The sequence below is a fragment of the Cyrtonyx montezumae genome, unplaced genomic scaffold (genome assembly GCF_038088225.1).
Source record: "Cyrtonyx montezumae isolate F1298 unplaced genomic scaffold, pur_monq_1.0 scaffold_18, whole genome shotgun sequence".
Lineage (NCBI taxonomy): Eukaryota > Metazoa > Chordata > Aves > Galliformes > Odontophoridae > Cyrtonyx > Cyrtonyx montezumae.
In genome coordinates, this window is record NW_027071914.1 from 17,322,743 (window position 1) to 17,339,107 (window position 16,365).

Sequence of the window (16,365 nt, forward strand, 5' to 3'; positions counted from 1 at the left end):
CAAAGCAAAACTGAGCATGATGTGATATGCAAAATGGAATGGGACATACCCAGGACAGTTGACCCAAACTGGCCAAAGCGATATTCCATGCTATATTGACATTGTGCTCGACAATAAAACTAGGGAGGCTATTTCTACTTTAACTTCTTTTTCCTCCTTTCTAAAGTATCCTTACCTCAGTGTTTTTTATTACTTGTTACTATATGATTATTTTTCCCCTCCCATTGTGAGAGACTACTTGAGTGTGTGACCCAAAAACACCACTCCTGACACCGTTTAAACCACTGTTTCTTTTACTGAACTGTCAGTTTTCATGCCAAGTTTTCCAGTGTTGCAAGCAGGCCCAGGACCCTAGCTATACAAAAACATAGCCACTTGCACTACTACTGGTATAGGCCTCATTTTACTCATTCTCACTAGTACTTACTGAATGCTATGGCAAGATCAAAGCAAAAGTTATCACTCCTCTTGCCATGGCTTAATGTTTTTAGGGCACCAACGTAAGTGTTAGAGAAACTAATAACTCCAAGTGCAGATGTAAACATTTTCTTCTTCTAACATTTTGCATGGCAGACACATTAGCATCTCAGCAAGTCAATTCTTGATGTAGTGCATCAATCACCATTACTCTGGTATTAGCTGCCCACCCATTGGTTGCTCTGACTCACTGTGAGCTATCTGCCACTGAGATATGGCAATAAGAGGTTTCGGTTACTTCTACAGACCGAGGTGCTTTGCAGAGTTCTATGACTCACCAAAAAACTGGAAAGCAAAGGAGGCAAACTTGCTACAGCATAAGACAACACATAACATGTTTTGGTGCAGGGAAGAGTTACTAACCAGGCGGCGAATGTCCCTCTCACTCTCCCATTTGATCTTAGAAATGGCTTCCTGGTGGGACTGGTGCTCACTTCGAAGATCACCTGCTTTGATCTTGTCAGCTTGGATCATATTATTCAAGGCCTCATCTACCTGCTTTTTGGCAGACTTAAGTTCAGTAATTTCCTGCAGAAGCTTAAGGCGCTCAGAGTCAAACTGTTTTCTGGCCTCTTCACGAGCCTCAATAGTCAGCGCTGTCCTTACTTTATCGCTGCTACCATCCCGCAGTGCACACAACGCTGACTTGAGACGCTGGATTTCACTGTCTCGGACTTTCACCATCCGTGTCATCTCCTGCTCGTGCTGTTTGATGAGGTTCTCCCTCACAGCCTGCAGCTCCTTCATTTTCTCCTCATGGAGTTTGGCTTTTAGCTCTGTGATTTGCACAGTCTGCTTGCGCTGCTCCACTTCACGGATACGCTTTGTTTCTTGAGTCTTCTCTCTTTCAAGCTTAGCAATCTAAGTTGAAATAAAATGAAAGTCACCTGTTACCAAGATACTGTTATCAAAACAAGCTCACTCAGACACACAGCCATGTCAGAATAAGGTTCTCCTGCAGACCCTAGTTGCTCCTCCATCCTCCTACAACAAAATATGGGCTGGCTCCAGAAGTCCTCACTTAGATACGCACTGTCTTTACTGAAGACAAATACTTCAGTTTTCCCTTGTGTATTTGTCTAACAACTTTCTAACCCAACTATCAATTTCAGCCACATTCCTCAGAAAATGTAGCAGGCTTGGCAACAGCCAGATTCCTACAGCTTTCATTACTGTAGGCAATTAACTAGATGACTGTGTTTCTATAGGATCTCCGCTGAGGTAAGGTGCAAATCTGAACATCCACAAAACATCTTTTGTAGATGTTCTTACTCATAAGTGAAACTTCAAGGTAGTCAGCTCTTGGACATCAACCTAAAAAAAGCGTGCTTCAGTGGTCATTACACTGATGGAATAGCTGACTTTATTTAGGGTTGTTCTTCACTGCTCTTCCTTAAAGACAACTTATGCGTTCTCTGTCCACAGTTTTTGAATCAAAGTTCCAGAGCACCCTTCAGTACATTTAAACTAATATATCCCTAAGTGCAACTAGAGATCCCTGAGCACTTTCACAACTCTGTGCACCTGCACATGTGATATGCAGTTGACTTTAAGCAAGTTTAGGTATCATACTGAAATGCCAGAAGACCACTGGTACCCGAACAAGCCTGAAAGAACGCATACATACCTTAATGAATGTAACAGAGTTAGACTGTACTGCAGATGGATTACAAGGGTCCATACAGACTTTCATGCTATACATTTAAGAACACCTCACTCAACTTCGAAATAAAGATATATCTTGCTGAAATAAGCAGTCATTTAAGTACAGCAACACTGTACAACTTCTAGACACCGGAAAGTTTTTTTTAATAGTATAGTTAGAAACAGTCTGAGTGGATAGCATGAAAATAGGATGAAAATCACTAATTGGAACACAGTCAAAGATGCTACAAAAGGCATACTGCTCCACTAGAAGGCCAGAGGCTTCTTAAATCTGTAATTCAGTAAAATGAAATCTTTTCCAGTTAAGGAGCAGGACATCAGATTGTTGCTCAAGATAAGAGTTTTGCTGCATCTCTGCATTACTGTTTCTCCATGTTTCCTTCCTTCAGTGCAGACACAAGTTTAAAACCAAACCCTCACTCACCTTAGATTTCTCCTGATGCAACTCAATTTGAATGTCTGTTAGCTTGGTCCTGAGTTCCTCATTGGCAGCCTGTAAGGCTACAATCAGTGCCTCAGGCTTTTCGCCCTTGCTACGTCCTTTTTTTGACATGATTTCTTATCAGCAAGTGTCCATATGTTTAATTATTTCAAATATAGACTGCCATCTTTTTCTGATCCTTTCAGTGTTAGTTTGTTTAGCGCTTACTGCATGGCATTCCTTAAGGTTCTGTCCTCAGATGCTTTGGAAGCCCTGCAAGAAATAAGTCATACTATTATTTGTCAGTGGATACTGCAGCATGACAGTTCACATGGTTACAGAACACAGGATAGCTCATTTCTCCAACACTGCAGCCTTTGTCTGAAAACCTGCAAGGGAGATCCCAGCACAACCAGGCTTCTGCATGAAAGTCTGACACAGTAGAGATTCCATATGTACTCTTCCCCATTTCTCTTAAAGGTACACCATGCAAAGAAGACAAATTGGTTTACAACAAAGACTAAAGCTATTGAGACTACAGAACTGAAGAAGACGAGTCATTTCACCCAAGTCTTACAGCCTGAGGTCATGATGGAACAGGCATTTTAGTCTGATGGTTCTATCAGCAATCACTTCATCTTACGCTTCCCATCCTTTGCACCCCTTCAAGCCTCCCAAACTCAGGCTTTCACACAACTACAATCTGCCACAGGAAGAGAAAAGCACTGAAATTCTCACTAGCATTCTGAGTTTCTGCAGAAGCAGAGATAAAAATTATATGCAATACCCCTATCAGGCTGGAATTTGTCTCCTTTGACATTTTACAAAAAAGACACCAACAGTTCCTGTCAGCTAAATTTTGGAGAAAATTCCAACCTTGCCAAACTGATGCAGTAAGGTTAAACACAAGCACATCAGTAAGATGTGCAGACTGGGAAGCTTCACGTACAGCACATCAAAACACAGACGAGCTGGTATGTCCGTAACATTTTGAAAGCATCTCTGCTCCACTGTAGGAGCATTCCTTGTGTCAGCCAAAGATGTGCCAACACCATGTATCCTGATCATCAATGCCCAGACCAAATCAGTCCCTTCAGAGGTGCTTTAATGCACAAAGCACACACAGTCATTCACTGGCCATGCATGAGTCTGCACTTACAGACTTATAAAATGAAAGAAACTCAACATGATTGAGCTTCCAGCAACAATACCTATCAAATAGCGTAACCCTCACTGTCAGATCTATCAGTTGTTTCACACCTTACCTCTTCAAGTGGACTAATTTCTTTCTTGAAGCTGCTTCCAGAATATCCCTTCCAAGAATCTTGGAATGCACAGTCTGACACAGATTGATACTCTTTTCTAGCTTGAGTTATGCCTACTGTTATACAAAGTCACTTTTAATTCACAGAAAAGTGTATGCTGATGGATCCAAGTACACAGATCTGTAAGGGGACTGCAATGAGGGTCCTTTATTAACTTAGTTGGTTTGGGGCCCTTGAGAACCGCTCCAGACTACTCTAGGAAAATGGGTGGAAATATGTATTGAATATACATTGCAGATCACATTGTGGTGAGACTGGCTGTCTGCAGCAGCACTTAAGAAATCCTGTTGTAATACAATGCAACCTGGAAGCTGTTTTGGAACATGATGCAATCTTGGGGGTAGAGAAGAGATTGTGATGCATGACTTCCAGGTTCTCTTTCCATCCTTTCCACTCACTGTTTCAGTTAGTAACTTAGGCTACTCCACTTAATAAAGTGACTTACTTCCTAATAGCTGTTTGGCTTAGGTGGGCTCATAATTAATGAGCAGAATTCTGATCAGTATAAGTTTCATGTCCTTTGCCATTCTTTCAGCATATCCTTTATATTATTAATGAAGAGCTAGATTTTTGCTTTCATTATTTGTTGAATTAATCACAGTAAACCATTACTGAAGTAAACCCTGCATTTTTTAACTAAGAACAGAAGAATAAGTCCTTCCTAAACAGAGATGTCATGTTGTAAGTCCGGCAGAGCTAGTGCACAGAAGGGCTGGTCCACGAAGGCCTGTGGGTAGAAGCAGCATTTCTGGCAGAGCACAAACCTTTCAATTTATGAGTGAAACAGATGATCAGCAAGAGCTGGGCTCTGTCAACACTCCAGCACAAGGAAAGGTAGCAGCACAGGTTCCCATCACAGAACAATACTACAGAGATCTGCTAAAGCAGCAGGATCTATTTGGCAAGGAGGTCAGAGAGATTTTTGTTTGTTTAAATGGCTTCTCTACCTCAAGTCTATGCACATCCCTCATAAATTATTCTAGCACAGTAAAGGCCTGTGTTAAGATCTGTATTCCTTCTTAGTGATTTAAAATCTTCATTAATGTAAAACTACCCTTCATGGAGGAAATTGTTATTAGTTACTTAGGACATCTGCTGAACATCTTGTAAATCCTACATACACAGTTGTGAAATACATAGATGGCCTCCACTTGCCAGCAAACATTCTCTTTACACATTTACTTTTAAAAGATAAGAAGGAAAATATATGGCCTCTTTACCAGCCTGCATCCTTCAGGAGATCCAAGTGACATATGATATCTAAAAAAACATCTGCCTGTATAGAAAGAGATAAATAGCCTCAGCAGCCACTCGTGCTTCCCTGGCATCCCTTAATGGTTGATATATCTTAAACACACAGCATAAATTACTTCATGCCAAATATCTTTCTCCTAGGACTTCTCAGCAGCCTGAGTGTCCATTGGAGTTAGAACTGTATTCTTGACTGACTAGAAAGTGTGCCCAGCTACCATGAGGGTAACAAATTCAGACATCTCCATGCTTCAGCACATTAAAAAAATTGAGCAGTTCTCCCACATGCAATAGCTCCATTGAAATAGAAAGTACTTTTAAATACTTGCAGAAGATATCCTGAGTAGGATTTTTATTTTGGTCAGCATTTTGTGTTCGTAATTCCAAAAGGTAAGCATTTATTTCTTTATGCACTAAAAATCCAAATGGAAGAACGGTGTCATTTACTGAAATGCAGTAGAACAAGCACAACATATTGTAATATTCTTAAAAGCAAAAGTAATGAGAAACATTAGGCTTTTATTTTTCTAAATCTTTATCTCCATATTTTCTTGGGTAATATTATTTCCCTATTTCTCCCTAAAATTGTAGTATCATTAGTATAGAAAATAAAATTATTTGAAAAATATATGAAGATATTCATAGTCATGTAATTTCATATCAGCCTATTAACCACTACCCCTAAAAGTTGTATTTATTCTGCTGAGAGTGAAGACATTAAATTCTAGACCAGATCATGATTAATCCTGTAAGACAAATCCCCTCTGTGCAACTTCTAAGTCTCTTCCCCTTCTCAGCATTCAAAAAAAATTAAAAACTCCTGTAGGATGGGGGAGGGAGAAAAGGGTCAAGCCTCAGTAGATTTCAATGCAAAAGGACTTACTTCCTTTGTGGATAACCAAACAGGCTGATGGAGCTGCAAACACTTGTTAACTTGGATTCTAATGTATATTTTTACAAAACACTCATTTCATAACGAAATCACTGCATGCTAACTTTGCAAAGGATTCTGCCTACAGAATAGTCATGGTCAGGCCACTTCTCCACTAGGTTTTGATTCTGTGGTCTCACTGAATCTATGCTGCTGTTCAGAGTTTTATTTGTATTTCTGTAAGTTCTATAAACTCCCCCTAAGGCAATGGTGTGTGGTGTTACTACTAAGGAAAATAAACAGTATGAAAACTTGATGCTTATGGAAAAGTAAGTAAAGTATGAGGGACTCCTCTCTTGTGATGTTGGCCTACAATGTCAGAGGTAGATGTTGGCAGTATGACAGACATCGAATCCTCCTGTCATTATTGCATTACATTTTGTTGCCATGTGACAGACAGCAGCAGAGGGGCAGTCTGATAAAAGGGCATCTCCATCAGTCCGGGCCAATGAAAGAGGGACTGGGTAGGCCACATTTTCCTTGTAACGACACCGTCACAGCAGCTGTAAAACAGGTCACCTCCAAGCATGACATGCAGGCTTCTGTTCATCATTGGTGATAATATGTAGTTAATTGTAGTGACTGTTAAAAAATAGTGTTTTGTAGCTAAGAATTTGCCCTATTGAAAAGCATTATTGTGCTCTATTTACCTGTTGTCATTTCCATGAAATGAAACAGGAGGCATTATTTTCAGAGCAACCTATGTAACAACAGATTCCGAGAATTTCCTGAGGTGAGGAGGCCTCAGCTCCTCTCTGCATGAAAGGCCGATGGAAACATGAGCAACCACCACAGAATTCAGCACAGCTGACAGTCACTATTCAGCCGTACTTAAAAAGTATTAGCTCAGTGACCTATTAATCAGTTCCAACAGCAACTAGGAACACTGCACCCACAATCAAGTTTAATTACTCCTAGTAGCTCAGAGCTAAATTCATCTTACTTAGAAGTCTCTACCAGAAACAAAAAAAAAAATGCTTTTAAAAGGATGCTGGTATAAGCAATAAACCCATATCCTCTGTCTACTTCAAGGGATAAATGGCCTATAGAAGACTCAATGAATCAAGTTTCCATTCTCTGAAATACACCGTCCCAGGAGGAAATTCCTGGAGATAACTCAGTGCCCAAAATTTTGGAGAGAATAACAGGAACTCTTGGACTGTGTCATTTGTTCACTCTTACATGTTTTGCTAAGGAGGTCTTGTCACATAGATGAGTTGCCTTCACAAGATAAAAGTGACTTGTTCTGTGTTAAGTCGCAGTTACAAGAACTAAGCTTTGTTTTTCCCGCCAACAGAAAGTTCTCACCACATCAGAGCTCACTCTAAGGACCAGACTCCAATTACAGTTACACTCTAGTTTTCTGCTTTCTGAGGGCAGGAGCTGGTAGCTGTGTCTCACACACTTCTAAAGCCCTGCTGTCACACACTTGGCTCCACTAAGAAAAAGGTGACGTTTGTTCTACTGCAAGGTGATTCTAACAGTGCGAAAAGTCAGAAGCTGTTGAGCCTAACCTTGCTTTTCTTGAGGCCCAGTCCCAGTATCTCAACTCTTGCCAAGAAAACAATTAACAAGCTGATTCAGATCTCTGTTCAGCCTACTTTCCACCAGAGAAGGATGCTGGGACAGGTTAGACTAACCTCAGCTCAGCTTTTTCCATATCAAGACTCTCAAACCAAGCATCCTGGCATCTTGACTATCCCAACAGCCAAGAAATCCACAGCATTCCATTCTCTGTGTTACATCACATAATGGAAAAAATGATTACTGGAAACTGTGATTAAAAGCATGATCTGCATTATTTTTATATGAAATCACAATTAGCACCCCAAGGTCGATCCAAAATCTTAAATCAGACTTACTGTAAAAACGTAGCCTTTATACAAGTCTAATTCCATACTTGTTATAGTTACAACAAACTTCAAATGCTGGCAGCTAACACATTTTACTCCACCAAATGGTGACAAACAGCTCTTCAGAAGAAAAAATCCTCAACAACTCAGATTTTAACAGAAAAACATTCACATATAGCTACATATTGAAAATCACTGCTATACTGTTTAAATAACATTAAAATACCCCCAGAACTGAGCTCAAAATATCACTCAGATTCCACACAAGGAACGCAGTATGAATCTGGTGCTGCAAGGCTGCTAGAACTACTACTGGCACTTACCCTAAAACATGAACCAAAAATTTCTGTTCATGTTGCTGGCAGCACCATGGAAACAGTCAAAAGGGTACAGAAGCATTATTCTTACCTGCAGCAAAGCAGAGATACATTAAACCAACATTCTAGTACTGTGGCTAAAATGTCTCCCTTCCACACAATTACTTTCTTGGAAATTACCATAACACAGTGCTTACCAAGAACACCACCAGAGAAGATACGAGATTCTTCCCTATTCTAAAAAGAAACAATTTCCAGATTCAGCACTATTCAGAGTGAAATATACACGGACATGCATTGGATGCACTACTTAAGAACAGAATTGTCAGAAATGGGATGAACTGCAACAGCCAGTCTAGCTCACTGCAGGACAGTGGTCTGAAAGACATTTCAGTGGTGCTGCACTTCAAGTGTCACTCTAGGCCCATTCTTAGTTTACTAAAAAAGATGTTTTGTAAAAGATATTTTGCAAGTAGGATCACACTCAAACACAATAAGAGAAACATATGGAGCCTGAAAGATAAATACTGGAATTTCCAGAGTTTATATTATCAGGCCCTCTTTCCACTGATTTTAATAAGTCAGCAAAAAACATTTTATTGAATCAAAATGCATATAAGCAAGAAAACATCATGTTCACCAATAAAGACTATCAGATATTTAAATACTACTTCTACCAAAAGTGGAAGATTTAACTTGCAAGAATTTCTGCCATCTTTAGCTGAATTCTTGCTACAGTTGATGAATGGGGATTTATATAATATGTCAGAGTGAATAAGAAAACTCTGCGTTCTAGTTCCTCACTTCTAACAATGTAGAGCTCTGTGATGACTGCTTATCTGACCAGATCACTTCATTCTGACAGAATATTATAAGCTTGAAATTCAATAAAACATTTATGATTTTGTGTTTTTTTTCTCCCTCTGCATCACTGTCAGTACCCTTCAGAACCTGATAAACGTATCCCTCTAACTTCCCATGTCCTGTTATCTCACTTACGTTGCCCAGAATAAGAATTTGAATGTGTCTGTTACTATAGTCTATACTCCAAGTTCTATGTATCTAACCCAATATGCCAATCCTACACCAGATACACAAAAAAGTGAATACTATTGTAACTAATTTCAATCACAAGTAACAATAAGAGTTATAAGGATTTTGCATACATTACACAAACAAATAATTAAAAAATACCTGTGCATCAATTTAAAAGGAACTGAACTTTAGCAAACCTATGCACATGGGATAAAAAGAAATTCAGAAGAGCTGTGTATAGTTAACAGAATAAGCAGCCCAAATAATATTACAGTCATAAACATAACAAGAAAAATCAACACAGTAAAAATAAATAAATTTGAAATGCTCACCTACATCCCAGGCTCACAGTGGAAAAACTCTAAGGGAGCAATCTCCAGAAAGAGCTCCTTCCTCGGTGGCAGTCAGCCCTTAAATGGGGTCTGGGAGAGGTGGAGCGACTCCACCCTTTCAGCTCACACAGGTGCATTGCCTTCACCTGTGCTCCCGTGGCTGACTCAGTGCTCCTCTCAGGTGATCCATCAGTGGCTCAGGCCGTGATTCAACAGTTCAACAGAGAATCAATCTCTGAAGACAGAAAAACAAGACTGCTATAATCCAGTCAAGAATAGATCTTCAAGTGATACAGGCATATATGGGAACTATGAAAAGGTTACTGCCTGGGAACTTGTATGGGAACTGTTGAATCACGGCCTGAACCACTGATTGGTCACCTGAGGTGAGCACTGAGTCAGCCATGGGGGCACAGGTGAAGGTGATATAGCTGTGTGATTGGAAGGGGTAGAGCCTGGCTCCACCTCTCCCAGATCCCATTTAAGGGCTGACCACCACCAGGGAAGGGTCTCTTCTTGGAGATTCCTCCCGTATGGAGTTAATGGTAAGCCTCAACCATCATAAAGGTGAGCCACTCTCTTTTTGCTAGCTGTCTGTATACCATCTATGTAAGCCTTCCAAAAATATACCATTTTCTGCACTATTTTCCTTGAGTGCTATTCTTGGGGGTTATTTGCCCTACAGAACTAGAACGGGCTGTTGTTTTAGAGACGCACACTGCAAACATACCATTGTAAAATCAGTAAAACAATTATTTTAACTGTTTATTTTGCAGTCCTGTAACCCAAATATTGCACTGCCATGATGTACAGGGACTGCAGAGAAATCTAGCCAAACACAAAAGATGTGGAGCATGACAGACTACACAATGACCCAAAATTCAGGTAGCTGATAAGGATTATTGTGCTGTCTCACAACTGCTCAAAGAAAACAGAAAGCACAAATAATGAGCACACTGCAAAACAAGCACTACTCAGTAGAGAAAGACAAGTTGAAAGTATGTTCAGTCCCAAAGTTCATTTAAAAAGAAAGAAAAAAAAAGTTGTAACTTACTAACTACTTGGATTTCAACACCTGATCTAACCCAGCCTTATGACAGTAGAATCCATTACTGTCTCTTTTTTTACAAGTTAGAGGGCTATTATTATACAACTTTTAAACCACAGTATCAAATGGACAAATAGAGAGCAAAACTGAAAATTATTCTGGGCATCATTCTGACAGTTCTGTTTCATAGTATTTTACTGACTTGAATACCCCCGAGGTCACTTATCCTTTGTAATGACAGAAATCATGCAGCATCTTTTCAGAAACTTAAGTATCATAATAAAAAGCCTCAGAGATCCCACCACACGTTATGAATGGCAATAGCCAGCTTTCTCCTTAACACAGCACCACGTTTCAACTGTACTTTGTATTCATTTCCTAGTAAAGTAGGACACAGAGGCTCTTATGAATAAGAAATAACTGGAATGGCCAGTGGAAGAGGAGAAATTGTCAAAAAACACTAAATATGACAGGGAAAAGGTTATCAGAAGGGAGGCTAAGGCAATATGTTAGTATTTGCAAAATGACGCAAATTGAAGTTAGGGTCAGGGTGGACAGCGTAAAAATATATGGCTCAGATTCATACCCAAGATCAGGGTGATGTTTCTTCATCCTGAGCACTAACGGAACTTTCAGCACAAGATCAGAAGTCAGGAATGGTGTAGCACCCACTCATGACAGCCTCATCCTTTCTGGTGAGAGCTCTGCTGACAACCAGGAAACCCCAGCAGTTCACCGCATTGGCACAGTGGCCACAGAATTATTATGGCAACAGCTCTTGGCAGCCACCTCAAACAGGTAAATCCAATGGAAATCCCAACAGATATTTGCTGGCCTATCCTCCCTGAGGCTCCTTGAGATTTTGCTCACTGTAAAAGGAAGGGTGGAGCTTATTGCAATCACATCAACTTCATCACATCTCTTTGGTCCATGGTGTATTTTGATTGCTACAAATCTACTTGCAGAGCACCTGTACCTTACGTCCTCTTCAAAAATTACCAGCTAACCACACTCAAGCTTCACCAAAACAATAACCATCCTCAGAAAATGGATTAGAATCTCCAGAGATTTACCTTATTCGAGCACAAATCTGAACCTGGTCAGTTGCCAGTAAATCTTGCATTTACAGAACAGCAAGTCTGTATCTGAAATTTGTGTTGTGAAGTTGCAGGCCAGCTCAATAGAAACAAAACCTGACTTAAGAGCAGAATCAAAAAACCTAACATTCCCTGAAATGTGCAAACACTGCTTAGGAGATTGGGCACAGTAAGCCCAGATTAATAAACAGGGCTCAGTATATGCACAAGTGCAGAATTTGACCCAACAGATGAAAGATGCTAAGATTCCAATGTGTCACCTTACTGTAATGCATAGGGCAGGATCAGAATGCAAAGGTTTTAACAATACATGACTTTTTCTTTACAAGAGCTAAAATTGCATTTTTTAAATATACACATCTCTATATTCCCAACCTATTGGGCATACTCAGCATCTTTTTTATATTTACATTCAGAAAATAAAATAGAAATGGTCTACAAATGACTCAGTACCATAAACCAGCCCAGATGCATGATCTAGACCTGTCCTAAGCAGCCATCATGAGACTGATGGACAGCAATTCAACAATTTAAGAATAAATTGTGTTTCAGTCTAACTGGCATGTTTTATCAGCTAATGGCTGTACAATAATAATATTAAAAAAAATGTGTTGCACATACAAAGGGATCAAGCCTGTGGGGTCTCCATACAAGGGAGAGCACATTCACACACTCACACAGACACACCAACTGCGAGTCTCCAAGACACGTACAGGTGCATTTCTAAAAGAACACGCACAGAAAAACCTTGTGGAAAGCTGAATAGGCAAAGACAGACCTCAAGTAAAAATAAACCAGGGGAGCTCCTTTACAGCTGCTCCTGCTCAGCTGCGCCAGCGCCCACCTCCGGATGCCATCTCACTGAGGCCCAGCTCAGGCTCTGCCGGCTGTGCCTCTCCGCGCATCAAATTCGGCCCGGTGAAAATTCCTTCTCTGCAGCCAGCAATTTACAGCCCGCACACTGCGCTTAGCAGCGAGGAAGGGAAGTCAGCGACCAACCCTGGAGCACAATGGTGCAGGCAGGAGGGAGGCTGAGGCGGGCTCCGGCACGGCTGCATCCTTGCCACACCTCTCCCGCCATCGCCATCGCCATCGCCATCACCTGCATCCCTGCCTCTTCTCTCATCGCTCCCATCCGCTTCCTCTCCATCTCCTCCGTCTCCATCTCAGCGCCATCGCTCGCACTCCGCACGGCCGCCGCCCCGTTCCCCGTTCCCCGCCCTCGTCCCAGCCCCCGCAGCCGTCGAAGTCATTGTTCCGCCGTCGCGGGAGCGGTCAGCCGCCCGCCTCTTACCGTGCCGCGGACAGGGGAGGATGCTGAACGGCGAAGGACGGCTGCGGCGCATCCATCTTCCTTTCGCCGCGGCGGCTTCAGCGCCCAGCCCCAGCCGCTGCCGGCCTCCTGCGCGCCGGCGCTGAGCGCGGGCGCCCGCCCCGCCGCCTCCCCGCGGCGGAGGCCTGCGCTGCCGGGCCGGGGTCTGCGGCAGGCGCCGCCCCGCCACCGCCGATGGTACCGCCGCTGCAGCGCCGCGCGGCTGCAGCCATAGCAACGCCGCGGCGGAGGGGGCGCGGGGCCGCCGGCCGGTAGCGGAACTGCGGCAGCGCCCGGCGCACCCGAGCGGCCCCGCACCCGGCGGCGGAGCGCGGAAACGGGGATCAGTGCGGGCGGCGGCCGGGGCCGCCCCAGCGGAGGGAGCCCCTCAGGGCGGAGCGGCCGCGCGCGGGTCCCAGCTGGCCAGGGGAGCGCTTTTGCGGCCATCGGCGCGCGAGCCCTCCGTCCGCGGACAGCTCCCCGGCTGGGAGCCCTTCCGAAAGGAGCGGGCGGGCCGCGGAGGCTGGCTCAGGGCTGGCCCGGGGACGCGGACCTCGATGGTAAGGCATCCTGGAACGTGCTAATTCAACCCCGGAGGAACGCAGGAGGAACGATCCCTAGATCTGAATAAACTGCAGTGCGCTACGGCTTCTTGTGTGGCGTGTAAGCCAGCCCCCAGCGAAAGCAGTGGCCGCGGAGGACCCCCCGCTCTCGGGTTCTTCTGCACACCCAGCCTACAAACACAATTCCCACTGTTTTCCTTGTACCGCTTTACAGAGAAGATAAACGACTGCTAAACCTCCTCAGGTGTTTGTTGTGCAAAAGCAGACTCTAGTTGTAGACACGTTTTGTTTTCTGTGTTTACCGTGCTTTGATTTTTGCTAAGCACAGCAACTTGAACATGGAGGGAAACGATTTCAAAAAACTGGGTGATAAGTGACTAGTGGATTTGTACTCTGTGAAGTCATTGCATGGTGTTCAGTGGCAGAACGAAAACTATAGTGACGATGAGTGGAGCACTCAAGCCTGGGCACCAGCTTCCATCAGAGCTCCCCTTAACATCCAGCTCATAGGCCTTACTCTAGGTGCCAGCATTTCAAATCTTCACCACAGATTCTTTCAGAAATGGAAAAGAAAGAAAGGGCTCAGTGTAAAGAGATGGGCACTGCCTAACTCACGGCAGCCTGGTCCGCCCCCCACTTTGGCTCCTACTCTGAAATGGAGGCATTCAATTTTTCTCAACGTCAGCTAAAAGATTAAATGATTGATTTTTATTAGGATTGTAGGATTTGTAACAAAGCACGAGAGGATCCACATGAGCATTAAATGCACACAATATAATGTTACACTTAGCAAATAATGCAATAGGCTTGCCTGCTCAGCTCCATGTGAACTGTCCTCACGCATCTGAACTTGCTCACAAGAAGTTCATAAGTTCATAAGGTTGGAAAGGACCTATAAGATCATCTAGTCCAACCATCCTCCTATCACTATCTCTACCCAACTACTAAATTAAGTCCTTTAGCACCTCATCTAAACGCCCCTTGAACAGCGCTAGGGATGGTGCCTCAACCACCTCCCTAGGCAGGCCATTCCAGTGCCTGACCACTCTTTCAGAAAAGAAATGCTTCCTCAGGTCTAATCTAAATCTTCCCCGGCGCAACTTGTGACCATTCCCTCTCGTCCTGTCGTTATTTATCAGGGAGAAGAGGCCCAACCCCTCCACACCACAACCCCCCTTCAGGAAGTGGTAGAGTGCAATAAGGTCTCCTCTGAGCCTCCTCTTCTCCAGACTGAACAATCCCAGCTCCCTCAGCCGCTCCTCATAAGACTTGTGCTCCAGGCCCCTCACCAGTTTTGTTGCCCTTCTCTGAACACGCTCCAGGGCCTCAATGTCCTTCTTGTAGTGAGGGGCCCAAAACTGAACACAGTACTCGAGGTGCGGCCGTACCAGAGCTGAGTACAGGGGGATGATCACCTCCCTGCTCCTGCTGGCTACACTATTTCTAATACAGGCCAGGATGCTGTTGGCCTTCTTGGCCACCTGGGCACACTGCCGGCTCATGTTGAGCCGAGCATCAACCAACACCCCCAGGTCCTTTTCCTCTCTACATTCTTCAAGCCATTCTGCCCCAAGCCTATAGCATTGCATGGGGTTATTGTGGCCAAAGTGCAGGACCCGGCACTTGGTCTTATTGAACCTCATCCCATTTAGCTCAGCCCAGCTGTTCAGCCTATCCAAATCCCTCTGAAGGGCCTCCCTACCCTCAGGCAGTTTGACACATCCTCCCAGCTTTGTGTCATCTGCAAACTTACTGAGGGTACACTCAATTCCCTCGTCTAGGTCATCAATAAAGATATTAAACAAGATGGGCCCCAAAACTGACCCTTGGGGGACACCACTCGTTACAGGACGCCAGCTGGACTTAACTCCATTAACCACTACCCTCTGGGCACGGCCCTCCAGCCAGTTCTCCACCCAGAGAAGAGTGAACCTGTCAAAGAAGCACTTGCCGTACACCAAGGTCTAAGAACCAAAGTGGAAGGTGCTATAAATGGACTTCGCAGGATTGCTTTCATGATGTATTAACTGCCCATAGGATAGTCCTTACGCGACTGAAGGTTCGATGCTCAAAGTTCTGTTTTAAAAAACTTAAAAGCTGCTGCCTGTATATATCTATCATATTTTATCCTCTGTACCTTTGTTACTGAATGCATAGCTCTGGAAAGAGCCTTTTCAAGACCAGCAAAGAGACTGCACAAGATCAATGCAAAGTCTGAAGTATATGGGAAAGGGAAAAGCAAGTATGAACACCATAAAGGCGTACAACATAGCCTGACTCCTCTGTGACCACACGATATGCCTTTACAGTCTTAGAGCTCCCATGACTAAAACTAAAAGTAGCTTCAGAACATAACCCTCCTCTGCCTGTGGACTGCATGGGAGGCAAGGCTGCACTGTCACTGGGTGCCTCTGCTCCACAGCCCAGAAACAGGTACAGGGACCTGGAGGGAGACCCAGCACAGACACACACTCCACTCCAGCACTGGCTGAAAATTGCATCATACCTCCCAGCACAATGTGCTGCTAATACCAGCAGAGCAAGGCAAACCAAGATTACAGCTCTAAACTTCCAAATGTTTCTTAAGAGCTTCCATTTCTCCAGTGGGGAAAGAAAGGCAGGGCAGGCAGCCTCATCTGATGAGCCTATACATCACCTGACTGAATTTTACACTGCTCCTGGTTTACACCTCAGCTGACAATGAACACCAAGACCCAACATGCAACGAAACAGATTTA

The 16,365-nt window shown here is 43.5% G+C and overlaps 1 protein-coding gene across 1 annotated transcript in view; it reads right to left on the reverse strand.

The window, feature by feature from the left end:
* Positions 1–13,160, reverse strand: part of JAKMIP2 (janus kinase and microtubule interacting protein 2) — a 32,332-nt gene extending 19,172 nt beyond the window's left edge. The window contains exons 1-3 of the mRNA XM_065734919.1: positions 13,047–13,160; positions 2,567–2,836; positions 841–1,338 (exon numbers count right to left, since the gene is read on the reverse strand). Coding sequence (XP_065590991.1) covers positions 841–1,338; positions 2,567–2,695 — 627 coding nt within the window. The 5' untranslated portion in view covers positions 2,696–2,836; positions 13,047–13,160. The remainder of the gene's footprint in view (positions 1–840; positions 1,339–2,566; positions 2,837–13,046) is intronic.
* Between the last annotated feature and the right edge of the window lie 3,205 nt (positions 13,161–16,365).